General features: G+C 45.3%; 1 protein-coding gene across 1 annotated transcript; it reads left to right on the top strand.

The window, feature by feature from the left end:
• The first annotated feature begins 5823 nt into the window (after positions 1 to 5823).
• On the top strand, positions 5824 to 9021 carry LOC127230170 (TSC22 domain family protein 1). The gene is made up of 3 exons (XM_051195360.1): positions 5824 to 6117; positions 6520 to 6568; positions 7686 to 9021. The coding sequence occupies exons 1-3, from the start codon at positions 5993 to 5995 to the stop codon at positions 7941 to 7943; spliced, it is 432 nt and encodes a 143-aa protein (XP_051051317.1). The 5' UTR covers positions 5824 to 5992; the 3' UTR covers positions 7944 to 9021.
• Positions 9022 to 13227: the final 4206 nt, after the last annotated feature.

Genomic DNA, 13227 nt, shown 5'->3' with positions numbered 1-13227 from the left:
CGTTTCTTCATGGAATTCTTGCATTCGTGTGAAAAATCAATTTGCCATTATATATTGGTCCATTTCTGACTTTTCCCCTTCATAACCATAGTGTGTTGCTGGAACTTTTCTCCTGTCTGCTTCCAAGCAGAAGGCCAGCTGGAAACTACTGGCTCTGTGTATGACAGAGTTGCTCTCCGTGGCCGTTTCTAAGGTTTTCTCTTTCGACTGGATTTAGCACTCACTCTGGCTGTGGGCAGGGTTTCTTGCCTTGGGGTTTGTGTGGATTATTAGGGTTGGTGTTGTGAGTCTCGGGATTTCCTATAGTTGTCCTTCTTGACCTGTTTTCTAGGGATCCGTTACTGAAATTATCCCCACACACACCTCCCCCCCCACCTTTTTATCCTTAGCCTTTCCCCTGTGATCCATTTTGAATAGTGTCTGTTGTTCATGTACATGAACACTTCTAACATCAGAGCTGTGCTCTCATCCCATCTAGGAGTATCTTCTCAAATGCTGTCATTTTCATTTTAATCTGAGTTTTCATTGTGTTTTTGCATCTGTCTTTATATGCTAATTCCTTTGCCTACCCTTTGAACATATAAAGCACAGTTAGCTGTCTTTTAATATCTATGTCTACAAGTTCTATCATCTTTGTTACATGTAGTCATTTAGGTGATTTTTTTTTTTTTTTTTGTATTGCCAGTCCTGTCTTCTGTTTGTATATCTGCTACTTTTTATTAAGTGCTGGGCATGGGAACTGATGATGGAGAGTAGTTTTCCATAGGAACAAAGCACAGCTCAGTCTAGACTAATGACCAACACACACACACACACACACACACACACACACACACACACGCACGCACGCACGCACGCACGCACCCATACTCACACAGAGAGACAGGCATACACAGACACTCATAGACACACACACAGGCAGACAGCACCCAGAGACAGGCACACACAGACACACATAAAAACTGGCAGCATAAACACAGAGAGAGAGAGAAAGAGAGAGAGACACACACACAAGCAGACAGACAGACACACACACACACACAGAGGCAGGCAGACAGACACACACACACACACCCCTACCCCCCCCCCCCCCCGGTTTTGGCAGTATCCTCTAACCATTTGTTGCTCTAGACTTGGATTTTTTTACTCAGGTGTCCATTGACCTCACCAGTCAAGGCCTCTGGTTTCTTCCTCTTGCTCTGCTCTTCAGTAATGGCTGTCTCAAATCTGGTAGTTTTTATAGATGCTTGCTGGTAGGTAGTCAGTATGCCTGTGTTACTTTAGAAGATTTTAACCTAAGCCCAAACAATGATAGCATGAATGTAAAAACAATTAGCGTTTCCCCTCCCCCCCATAACTGTTTCTCAGGTGCAGCTATTTTTAGTGTTTTTCTTTTCTTTACCTCCGTATTTCTCTGTGACATTATTTTTTCAGTTTTGAGCATTAATATGAGCAAGTTCTGATAAATATAGTTGTAATTTAGCTCTCCTAAGCTACTCAAACACTACATATATTCTTTCTACCACCTCAATAAATGTAATGGATGTGTTTGTGTTTTGATCTCTGTAATACTGGCCATGTCGATTGGGGGAGGTGTTTAGAGCTACCTTTGGGTTTGTAGACTGATTCCCTGTAAGCTGGCATACCTAGCTAGCAGCAGCTGCCCAGCCCCTGCAGACCTGGTTTAGCGTCCCCACTTTCCTGCTCCTTCAGTCCCCGTCTGCCATCAGGCCACCCAGGCACCAAGCAGCTGCTCCGTGGGCATGCCAGGCAGCCTCTTCTGAGGTCACAGCCTTCTGGTCCGTTGGTCCCCTTTCCCAGGGTCTGACTCTCTCTCTATCTGTCTGTGATGTCCCCTGCCCACCATTTTTCTTGATTTTGGTTTCCATCTTATTGTATAAAGTATCTAAAAAATGTTATTCTAACTTTGCACTAGAGAGATAAGTTGGCCCAGTGAAAACCTCAAACAATGAAGCTGCTTCTCTCAGAACTGCAGAGACCTTTGTCCCACGGTCTTCTGGCAGCTGTAAACACCATTTTTCCTAATACTTCTTTCTGTTGGTAACTTGCCCTTTCTATCCCAGCTCTTGGATTTGCCCCTCCATCCTGGTTGTCTTGAGTTTTGTGATCGTGGGCTTTGATTTGTTTTTTACCATTTCAGGAATTTGATCATTTCATTTGGAGATTTGTAATTTTCAAGTTTTGGGCCTGTTCTTAGACAGTTCTCTGGCAATGCCTTCCTGCCCTGGCCAGCATCTCAGAGCGCACCCTGTTTGCATGTTGGCTTTTCAGAACCATTCTCGTTTCATTCTCTCTTACTTTTGTTCTGTGTCTGGGAAGACGTCACTCTTAACCAAAGGGAGTTTGAATTCAGCGTTTTCATCTTTTGGTGACACTGTGCCTTGTTCTGACAGTGTGCCGAGGAACTGTCACTAAAGCATTACTCGCTGTTTATCTGTCCATTTTTAATGTGTTTCTATTTATTGTAAATACCGCTTTGAATTGCATGCATTTCTATATTCATCTAAATAAAGTGAGCTAGTTTAATACAGCGCGCTAACAAATGCATTGCTTCGCACGCTTTGAGTTTTGTGATGAGACCACTCATCAGCCACCACTCTTAGCTTCTTAAGGGGTGCTGTCCTCATTAACTGGTGCTACTGTGCTAGTCGACAGATCTCTCAACCTATTCTGAGGCTTTTAGCTTTGGACCAGCATCCATCCCTGCATTTCACCCAAAACCCCTCATCTTAGTAACTGCTGTTGTGCCCTCTACTCTAGATGTGAGGCTGTGTGGTGTTTGTCTTTGACTGCCAAACTCTTTAAGTTAAATTCTGTGGTTCCATCCACGTTATAGCCATGATAGGGTTTTATTTTGATGGCTAAGGAGTATTTTTGTCTCTCTTCCCCTTTCTGCTCTGTCTCTGTGTTTATCACATCTTTGGCTAGGAAATCTGTGGTTCTTTTAAACTTGTCATTCTACTTCTGGTCTCTAGGAACCTGGGAAAATGAGGTGGCCAGTGGTCCCTAGACAAGAGCAGTGTGGTCAGGTTACAGGGTGCATACCTTGCCTGCTTCCTTGGCAGTCCCTAGATGGTGAAAGAGGTTGTTCGAGATCATTGGATCCCTGCATCAGCCAGTGTTGGCTAAGTGCCATCACCTTAGACCCTCAGAGGCCCTGCCTGTGATCCTCTTGATCATTCCCCATGTCTGATTCCAACAGCCAGATGTCACTGAGCTGGAATCCATGCAGAGACTCATATGCAGACCGCAATAACCCATTTCAAATGTTTGTGCCTTTTCCTGAACTTGAGGAGCTCTCTGAAGCTGACTTGTATGGCCCATGGCTTTGGGAGTCTCTCCTGAAGGACTGTTGCATTTCCTTTGTACAGTCTCAGCAGGCCTCTGGTGATCTCAGGCATGGCACTAGATAGACTCACAGATACTTGTCTGGTAAACAGAACTTTCAAGGGAAATTCTTAGACATTCTGATCCAACAGTTTTAGTTTATGAAGATTTCCTCTATTTCCTTTGCCTTCGTTTTCAAGTTATATATTCCTCTCATAAAAAATCCAGTTTTAAGGGAATCTAGCACATTTGTATGAGAGATAAAAGACATGATTTTTTTTTTCCTATTCTTTGGTTCAAACCTATTCTTTGGTTTCCATAAGTATACAATCACGCGCATGCACGCACGCACACACACACACACACACACACACACACACACACACACACACACACACACAGAGGCTTCTTGCCAGTTATTTAAAATGGAAAGTACTAGAGAACCAAATACCCTGAAGTAGGTAATGTGGATTAGACAGGCTGGCTGTTCATATCTGCTTCTGTTGCTAATACAGTGGGCATTTGTTCAGTTAAAATGATAGAAAACAGAACAATTTAGTTCTTTTATTTCTGTTCAAGGACAACATGAATAAATAAGGCCCTGTGATCCTTTTCAATTCCAGCTGGGAATCTTCATGTCTTTATGTGGCCTTAGAGGGTTTTGCTTCTGCTTTATCTTCCTTTACATTTAAGGTGTGTCTCTCCATAACACTGACCCTTTCCTCTGGAGTTGGTGTTCAGTTGACATATTTAAATGGTTACAGACTGATAGTTATAACTTTAATTTTCTAAGTACAGCAACTGTAAAGGACTAATAATAACCCTGCTTAGCGTTCATGGACATGGGGACATGCTTATTTTATGGGTTATTATGACTGTTCAGCTTCACTTACTGTGTTTTCTTTGACGAAAACTGGTACCTTCAGACAACTCACATTATAAACTACAGGTATACTAACATTCAGAAGCAAAGCCTAACAGGAAACCTAGACAGAGAACCTCTTCTTGGGTTGTATTCAATATATTTGGTATTTAATTGCCTTAAGATGGTTTCTGAGAGTTCAAATTGACTGCAGTTTTAGGAAAGGATGTTCCTTGAGGGAGAAGACTTGAAAAAGAAGGGGTTCATGCTGCATGTTGAGTGTAATGTGTTTATGTTTCATAGTCAATTTTTATTTTGGAATTATGTGTGATTAATACATTTGCCTATGGATTAGAGCGGTTCCAAGCACTTGGTAATTTTTTGTTTGTTTTTATAGCTCTCTGCCACTGGAGGGCAGTATTGTAGAGGGTAAAATTTCCTCAAACAACTGCAAACAGTATATAACATGTAATAATCAAACTTATTTGTTATGTTAAATTATGCCCTTCGTTCATACATCTTCACAGATATTTAAATTATTGGAGGTAATTTTGCCCCTTATCTGATGATCCTGATTTGGGAGCGTTAACCTGCTTGCTGTGAGCCTGCAGTATCTCTTGACTGCTGAACTATTTTTAACCACCATCAGATTCTCTCTACATTTTTACTGGTTCTAGACACACTGCAAATGAGCAAAGGCTACATATAAGGAATTGTATGCTTTTTGGAAAACGTCCTTGACAGTATTTAATCCCTCTGATGTAAGAAAACTAAGTATTAAGTCTTGGCGGAATTGCCATCTCACTTTGAAAACCCTTTGCCTTAGGGACTAGCTGAAAATAGATTCTGTTCGGGATTGGACCTGTAGATTGACTCTTCTAGCTATAAATGGAAGAAGGCATAATTACTGGTGTAGTTAGGGTGATGTGATTTTTAAGGCTTACAACTCTGGAAACATTTGGGGAAGGTTCCCTGCATTTCATCTTGTAGATTCCTTTGACCCTTTATTTGCCTAGCAAAGAAAAAATGCAGTATTGCTTTTTACACGTAAGTAATAAATTTTACGTGAGGCTATCTCCCACCAAACAGGCAAATGTAATATTCCTTTGAACTCATTAGCATTAAAGAAAAGAATTCCTACATCAGGGTTATTATCTTTGCACATAACATAGCCTCTAAAGCCTCCCGTCGCTGCTTCTTGTAAGAACCCAATAATTGAAATCGAGACGCTGGCGTTTCTGAGCCTTAGTGGTGGGACTGGGCATGCCCAGTAGCTCGGCCGGGTCTGCTTGCAAATAGCAAGCTTGCAGGGTTCAGCGCCTCGGGGACTGGCGGCTCTGGAGACGGGTCTGACTCCTTTAGACGTAAGCATGCGGGCACCGGGCCCTTTCGGGGACCCTGATGCGGCCCTCGGAGGAGGCGGCGCCCAGCTCTCCCCCACCCCCACCCCACCCCCGCCGCGGGCACCGGGAGGGACCGCAGCCCGGGAGCGCGCGGGGCGGGCTTATGGCGCGGCCAATCGGCGCGGCGCCTCGCCGCCTATATGTGGCGCTGGGGCCGGGCGGCCTCCTCTAGAGGAGTGGAGCCGGCTGCCGGGTCGCAGCGAGTCGCCGCAGCACACACCGGGTCAATCTAGCCAGTGCTGCTTTGCCGTTCTCACGCCCCGGGCTGCAGACAGCTAGGAGGCTTTCTCTAGTTTGAACCAGGCTGCGGCTGCTCCCTCCCGCTCGCTCTCTCTCTCTTTTTTTTTTTTTCCACGAGGGTGTTTTTGGCTGCAATTGCATGAAATCCCAATGGTGTAGACCAGTGGCGATGGATCTAGGAGTTTACCAACTGAGACATTTTTCAATTTCTTTCTTGTCGTCTTTGCTGGGAACTGAAAACGCTTCTGTGAGACTTGACAATAGGTAAATGTCAGCCGGGATAGTTGGTTTTAAATTGACTCAAGAGTAAATTGACTTGCGGGAATGCAGGTACAGGATAGCCATTCGAATTCCTTTGTCCATGCTGAGGGTTACTGTGACATAGAGGCTGCTTTTTGAAATGGTCACAGATCTGGCTCGAGAACAGGCTTTCTCTCATTATGTAATTTAGCCCTTTGTGGCTCCCTAAAATAGGGAAATGCCTGGATATTCGATAGTGGCTAGTATTTTCTGGAGTACGATGCATTTTGTAGCGTTAAAGAATACTCGAAATATGATGCTAGTAACGCCATTTGAATTCAGAAATCTATCTTTATTCCGAATGTTGAAGATCAATTCCATGATGATGATCTCTCTCTCTTTTTTTTTTTTAATCCTCTCTTCCAGCTCTGGTGCAAGTGTGGTAGCTATCGACAACAAAATCGAGCAAGCTATGGTATGTACTGATTAAAAAATTTCTTGTACTCAGCGTGGGCACCGCACAAACCCCGAGATGTCTTGGAAGAACCAGTGCATCCCTTAGCTAAATCCAGATTGTGCTGGTTACTCCTCAACAGAATACAGTCAGTCAGGAATGCCAGTGCTAGCTGGCTGTCTCCAGCCAGCATGGAGACGAGCCATGTAACCTGGAGGGAAAAAGGCCTCTGCCCTGAACCCATTTCACTTAGTGTCGGGATAAGGAGACAGCAGCTCAGCTTGCCGGTTGCTCGCCTTGGGAGCACCTTCAGCATTGTGCCTTTACTAGGCACCCTGAGATTTTACTGGGGAGCTGGGAGAGAGGGAGAGAGTCCCCGCCAAGAGGAGCTAGCGAAGGGGTCTCTAGATCATACCAGAACCTCTCCCACAGTGCTGCAGCCGCACAAAGGAGGAGAATGGGAGAAAAGTTTTGCTTTCTCGGCCTGCTCCTGGATTTCTCCTATTTTTTATTTCCGCCTTGGTCGTTCTTTGTTATTGGAGCAGCGCCTGTGGCTCTTCTCACGGGATTCTCTGCCCACTGTTGCTAGGCAAACTCTGAACCTTTAATTCAGAGCTATAAATAACTCGAGCTCTCATTGGCTACGACGTCTGCCCAGGTTTCTGTGATGTCAGCTTAATCGCTGGGGGTGGAGGGGGGAGTAGAGGTGGAGGGAAGAAAATGCGGCAACGCGTTCTGTAGGAACTGGCTGCAGCCGGTGCCGAGGGAGGGAGGAGGCGCTCCCTATACTGGGAGGGCCTGGGGGCGGGGAAGCGGCCGCCGGGCCTCCGGCCTGGATGGGAACACAGGGCCGGAACAGAGCCCCGGTGCGATTTGCCATCTTGAATTGGAAACTGCACTGTAGGCATCCTTGGCTAATGTCTGCAGAGAAAGTCTAGAGACTTTTGGAAAGCTTGATCACTTATACATTAAACTTAAAGTATTGTGCGGTTGTGATTATGCGCAGATTTCCACAATGTGCCTTGATGCTCTTTGGAGGCAGAATATGTAATTGGTTAGGGAGAGCTAAGAAAGGCCTTCAGAAAGCCAGAGTCCAGGACATAGTAAGCTAAACCTTGTCTTTCCCTCTTCCTTTCAGGATCTGGTGAAAAGCCATTTGATGTATGCAGTTAGAGAGGAAGTGGAGGTTCTGAAGGAACAGATCAAAGAACTAATAGAGAAAAACTCCCAGCTGGAGCAGGAGAACAATCTGTTGAAGACACTGGCCAGTCCGGAGCAGCTCGCCCAGTTTCAGGCCCAGCTGCAGACTGGCTCCCCTCCGGCCACCACGCAGCCACAGGGGACCACACAACCCCCTGCACAGCCAGCATCCCAGGGCTCAGGATCAACCGCATAGCCTGCTATGCCCCCACAGAACTGGCTGCTGCTGTCTGAACTGAACAGGCCGAAGAGATGAGCTAGCGAGAGACCACCTCCACAGTCACCCATTTCATTGCCGTCTACAAAAGAGACGTGAGACTCACACATGCCATTCTCGCTTTTCCCCCCAGTATTAAGCACTCATATGCTTTTGGCTTGAAGAAATGTACTAGTTGAATGAATTAAAGGTTAATCAGAGAATGAGCATGGATGTGCCCTGTGCAGCTTGGCAGATGTCTGAGGAATGGTTTGTTTGATACTGAGGACCTGTGTGCCTTTTCAGCCCTTCCCAGCCACCCACCCTGCTTCCACGAGCTCTGGAGCTTGCCTGCATGCGGCTCAGAAGGTGGGCTGCTCCTGGATCTGTGCTCTCCTCTCCTTCCCTTCAAGGAACTTGAGAGGCCAAAAACAAGACTGCAATGAGGGATGGGGGCGGGGGGGGTTCAGTCATTTCACAGACTGACAACTGTCACCAAAGTTTATGAAACACAGTGGTACTTACTGTCCCTCTTTTCGCAGACACAAAGCTATTAGTGACAAAACGGTGACAGGTAGCTTGGGACCTAGGCTATCTCATTATGAAGGTTGTTTTGCTTATTGTATATTTGTGTATGTAGTGTAACGAACTTGTACAATAGAGGACCGTAACTACTGTTTAGGTTGTACAGATTGAAATTTAGATGTTACATTGGCTGTCTGAAAAAGTGTAGACTGTCCTCTATAGAGAGAGACCTACCTTAAAACTGTTTTATGACAAATGCCACACCCGAAGAAATGTTAAAGGATTTGGCACAGTTAGTGTAATCTGAAATCTAGCTGCTGAATCTCAAGGTAAAGCCCTGTTCGCCGATGCGGTCTTCTCGGTTGAGCTGGTTGAATACTTGGAGAAATGGTCAGTTACTAAGGAAATTGATTTCCCAGTAGGGGTTTCTGCATATCACCTGTACGGTAGTTCTGTGCATACGTTTCTGTGCATGTTCTCTACACAGTTATCACTGTATTTAACTGTTGTCCTTGTCACCTTTCAATAAAGCATATAAAGCGTTGATAAACAAGCGTTTCCACGTGACAGTGTTAATGCCATCGTTGTTTCCACGGCTGTCCCTGATGAAGCTACAGCAGTTGAGTAAAATCTGAAAGGGACCAGAAGGGCTGGGAAGAGTAGGAACACCAGCCGTTTGACTGTAGGAGTGAGAACACACCAAAGCTTACACCAATTGCATTGTTTGGCCAAAGCAAGAGGCAGTGAAGGAGGTTGTCCTCCATTCTCTTGTGACTCTGATAAGTCACTTCACCCCATGCACTGATGAAAGGTAGTGTCTTCAGTTCTGTGTAGAACTTAACCATCTGGTTCCTGAACTGAGAGAACAAGCCCGATCCTGTGTGTGTTCCTGGTTAGGAGCAAAGGTAGATGTGGGAACTCAGTACGTGAAGCAGAGACCAGTCTTCCTACAGGGGAACACCCCTGAGAGGAATTCTGTCTTTAGATACTACCCTGGGTGTCGAATGGATGTATTGGGATTGAGGCAGGTAGGGCCAGGTACTTAAATCCCTCTTGGATGATTTGTAAAATGACTCAGAATAAACACATTGGAGCCTAAAGCAGAAGTAAGCAGAGTCTTGGAGACAACAGGCCAGGCTTAGCCCCATAGTCTGCCCCGGGAGCTCAGCGGCAGCTCTTTGAACCAATGGGAGTTGGGGTATCCACATCTCTGAGGCTTGCCTAAGCCTGGATTCCTCACTCTAATGTAGAGCTGGGTAGGGGTGGGGGTGGAGATGAGGTGGGGAGCATGCTTACTGATAAGAGTGCTTGGCCCTGGTTATTTGGTGGAAGGGTAAATGGGTGGACTACTCGCTGTAAGCTGGTAGGCAATTGCTATAAAGCTATTTGGGAACTGGCAGGTGCTTGGGAAAGCCTCTGTCCTACTGACTTAAAGGCATGCTTGGGTACTAATTAAAAAGGAGACTAAACAGTGGGCATTTCATCTTTTATATTTTAATGTAAGAAGTCTCCATGTTTGTTTCGTTATATAGAAGTTATTTCTGCTAGTATAATTGGGTATCTTGATAATTATATGTGAAATAATAATCAAAAGATGTACTTTCATGCCCTTTCCTCGCCTTTGTAAATACACAACATACTTTATTGGCTGCTATAACCATAGTTAAGGTGACATTTTGCTACTTGCTTCCAAATCTGACCTAGGCCTTCTGGGCCTGTGGTTCCTATGTAATTGATGGGATCACACTTCATGTTCCACGGGAGATGCGTGTTCATGACGTCACCCGCAGGACAGGCCACAGCACAATGAAGGAGGGGCAAAAGGGATTTCACATGACTTTAATGAATGTCTGCTTCTGGTTTCACGTTAGCAATGTTCAGAATTCAGGAGCTGTGCTTTTGGTGTTGGCAGACTTTAAAAGCAAAATTTTACTTTTTCATTTTGTCATGAATACAGCATGGCGGGATCAGGTTTAAATTTGCTCAAGAAATGTTCATTATAGCCATAATTAAAAAATAAAGATGAGTTTCAGTGCAGGCACTACTCCCCTTAGGCTGTGTTGAATAAGTAGTTGAAGCTGCTGGGCCTTGTGATATGACTGCATTCAGATGCCCATTTCAGATCCATTCAGACAGTAATAACAGCAGTAAGAGTAGAAACATGCAGAGAATGAAATTTTCTCTCAGATAAAATAGTCTGAAAATGGAGAAGTACCTGCCCTCCAACAGAACTGAGGGACAGCTTGTGTGATGAGGTCCCTGCTCTGCTGTGTAGGAGAAAGACAGTAGCTGACCCTGAGCACCGTGGAAACCAGCTATTTGATCTTCGGAGGGGATAGGAACTCCTCAGACCCATTTCCCATTGGTAAGATAAGGATCATTCAGCTCACATCAGAAAAGCGTTTCTGATGGAGACTGTGGGCACAGGTTCTTGTACACTGTGGTAGTTTCTTTAGATACTATGAGTATCTTCTACTTCCTTGAGATACTATAATCCCCAGTCGAGTGTGTTTGAGTGTGAGAGAGATCTTTAAGAGTTCTTGTTTATGGTGTGAAAGTACATGCCTGTAATTCCAGCTGAAGCAAGAAGATCTGGGTTTAAGATCATCCTATGCTATATAAACAAGACATTCCTCAAATTGAAAAAAAGGAAAAAAAAGTCCAGGGGGTTGGTAGCTATGCCTCATGGTAGGATGGCCCTAGCCCCACCTTCTGTAGCTGACCCAGGGACCAGGACCTTGATCATCATAGATGTATGTGCTACAGAGTTCCATCACATTCTCCGAATTCCAGGAACAGCACATATTTCAATGAAGATCATCTCCATTGCTTCCTAAGAGCTCAGTGCCTTTTGTTATAAGGAGCTGAGCCAGCACGGCAGCTTTTGGGGTGACTGACCATACGGGGCTGCTAGGGTCTTCCCAGAAAGTAGCACCCAGTTCTAAACACTGGGAAGTCCCAGGCAAACTGAGCCGGGATGGTTGGTGCCTTAAGTCCCATTGTCTTCTTTCTTGTACCTTCCTTGGAGCTAGGTGTCATTTTGGTACAGGTGAGTGCTGAAGGGTTTGAAATCTGCCAGGTTGGCCCAGAAGAAAATCATTTTCCATGATCTGCTCACTGGCTTTCTTCCCCTTCTGCAGATGGGAGATGTAGTGACAGTGGAGGTGAAACCCTTACAGTCCTGGTGACAGAGTGGCCAAAGTAGAATGCCTTCCCCATCCTGTCTAGAACCAGGAAGCTGGGCCCTAGAAGCAAGCATGCTTTCACCACTGAATATTTTGTCATCTTCTGCCATGGTAGCTAATGTGGATGAGTATCCCAAAGTCAGGTGTGTAGTGAGACATTCACTTTGTCTGCTTCGATGGCACTGACCACGCCCACTGGGGGGTGGCACCAGGGGTGGAAGTGACCTGGGGAACTAGGTCTGAGGAGGGACCAGGAGCCCTCTCTTGCTGGCTAGACTCGGAGAGGAGAGCATCCGGTGGAACCCGCTGGTGTTCATCTGTCTAGGTTGTAAGTTATTTCTTCCTGAATAAACATCTGTTCAGCCTATTTGTTTATCCTGATCCTCATTAAACCACCATACAGGTGCTGCTGACAAACACCCTAAACTATGTTGCACCACTCTGTAGGACTCATGGTTGCTGACCACTCGGGCCAACCGTTTGTTTCCTTGCTTCCAGTGAGAACTTCTTGCAGACATTGTACCCACAGCCACCACGGAGGATATCAGGGGAGAGGAGGTGCTGACTTGTTCTTTCCAGGCATGAGTCATAGGATCTTCCCATGGACAGTCCTTGGCGATCTTTCCCCTGCAGTGCCCTATGAGCCTGGGGCACTGAATGCTGGAACAGGGTTCCCCATCCCCACCGCATAGCCTCAACTGAAACTTCTCACTGTCATAATAGAGCAAGACACACATTTCTGTTGTTAATTTAGACATATGTTTTTAGCAGTAAATTGTTAACTGTAAACATGAAACATGGGAAACGATTACAGAGAAATATTGTGAATTAATGGGTTATGTAGTGCACACTGAGCATGTCAGAACCTGATAGCAGAATTACATGAATATATCTAAAGGATGATTTGTGTGTGCATGTCTGTACAGGTGTGCATGTGAGTACTCGTGCATTTGTGTACATGTGGAAGCCAGAGGCCAATACTGCTTTTTCTCTCTCTGTCACTCCCCACCTTATTTTGAAACAGAAAATCCCTCATTGAGCTTGGAGCTTACCAATTACTTGCTGGCCAGAAAGCTCCAGACCTGTCTCCTCTTCCCCAGCTCTAAGGTCACAAAAGTGCTTAGGATCTGAACTCAGGTCCTTGTGCTTGCACAATAGGCATTTTACCTACTGACTCACCTTCCCCTCCCCCCCCCCGCACCCCCAGTTCATAAAAGCCTGTGTGTGAGAGTGAGAGACAGACAGACAGACCAGGTCTCATGTAGACCCAGACTGGCCTCAAACTTGTTAAGTAGATAAAGATGACCTTGGACTTCTGATCACTCTGCCTCTACCTCTTAAGTGTTGACATTGTAGGCCACCACACCCAATTCATGCAATGTTGAGGATCAAACCCAGGCAAACACTCTACCAACTGAGTTGCGGTGCCCAACCCTTGAAAGATGAATCTTGAACTTGACTTTGAAGAAACTATAAAATAACACATGGGAAGAATAATCTTTGGCATAGCTATCTAAGTAATTGCCTCCCTATGTGGTAAAGATGAATTATTTCTCTAATAGTTTAGAAAAATA

The sequence above is a fragment of the Phodopus roborovskii genome, unplaced genomic scaffold (genome assembly GCF_943737965.1).
Source record: "Phodopus roborovskii unplaced genomic scaffold, PHOROB, whole genome shotgun sequence".
In the NCBI taxonomy this organism is placed as follows: domain Eukaryota; kingdom Metazoa; phylum Chordata; class Mammalia; order Rodentia; family Cricetidae; genus Phodopus; species Phodopus roborovskii.
This window is presented reverse-complemented; position numbering and strand designations above follow the sequence as displayed.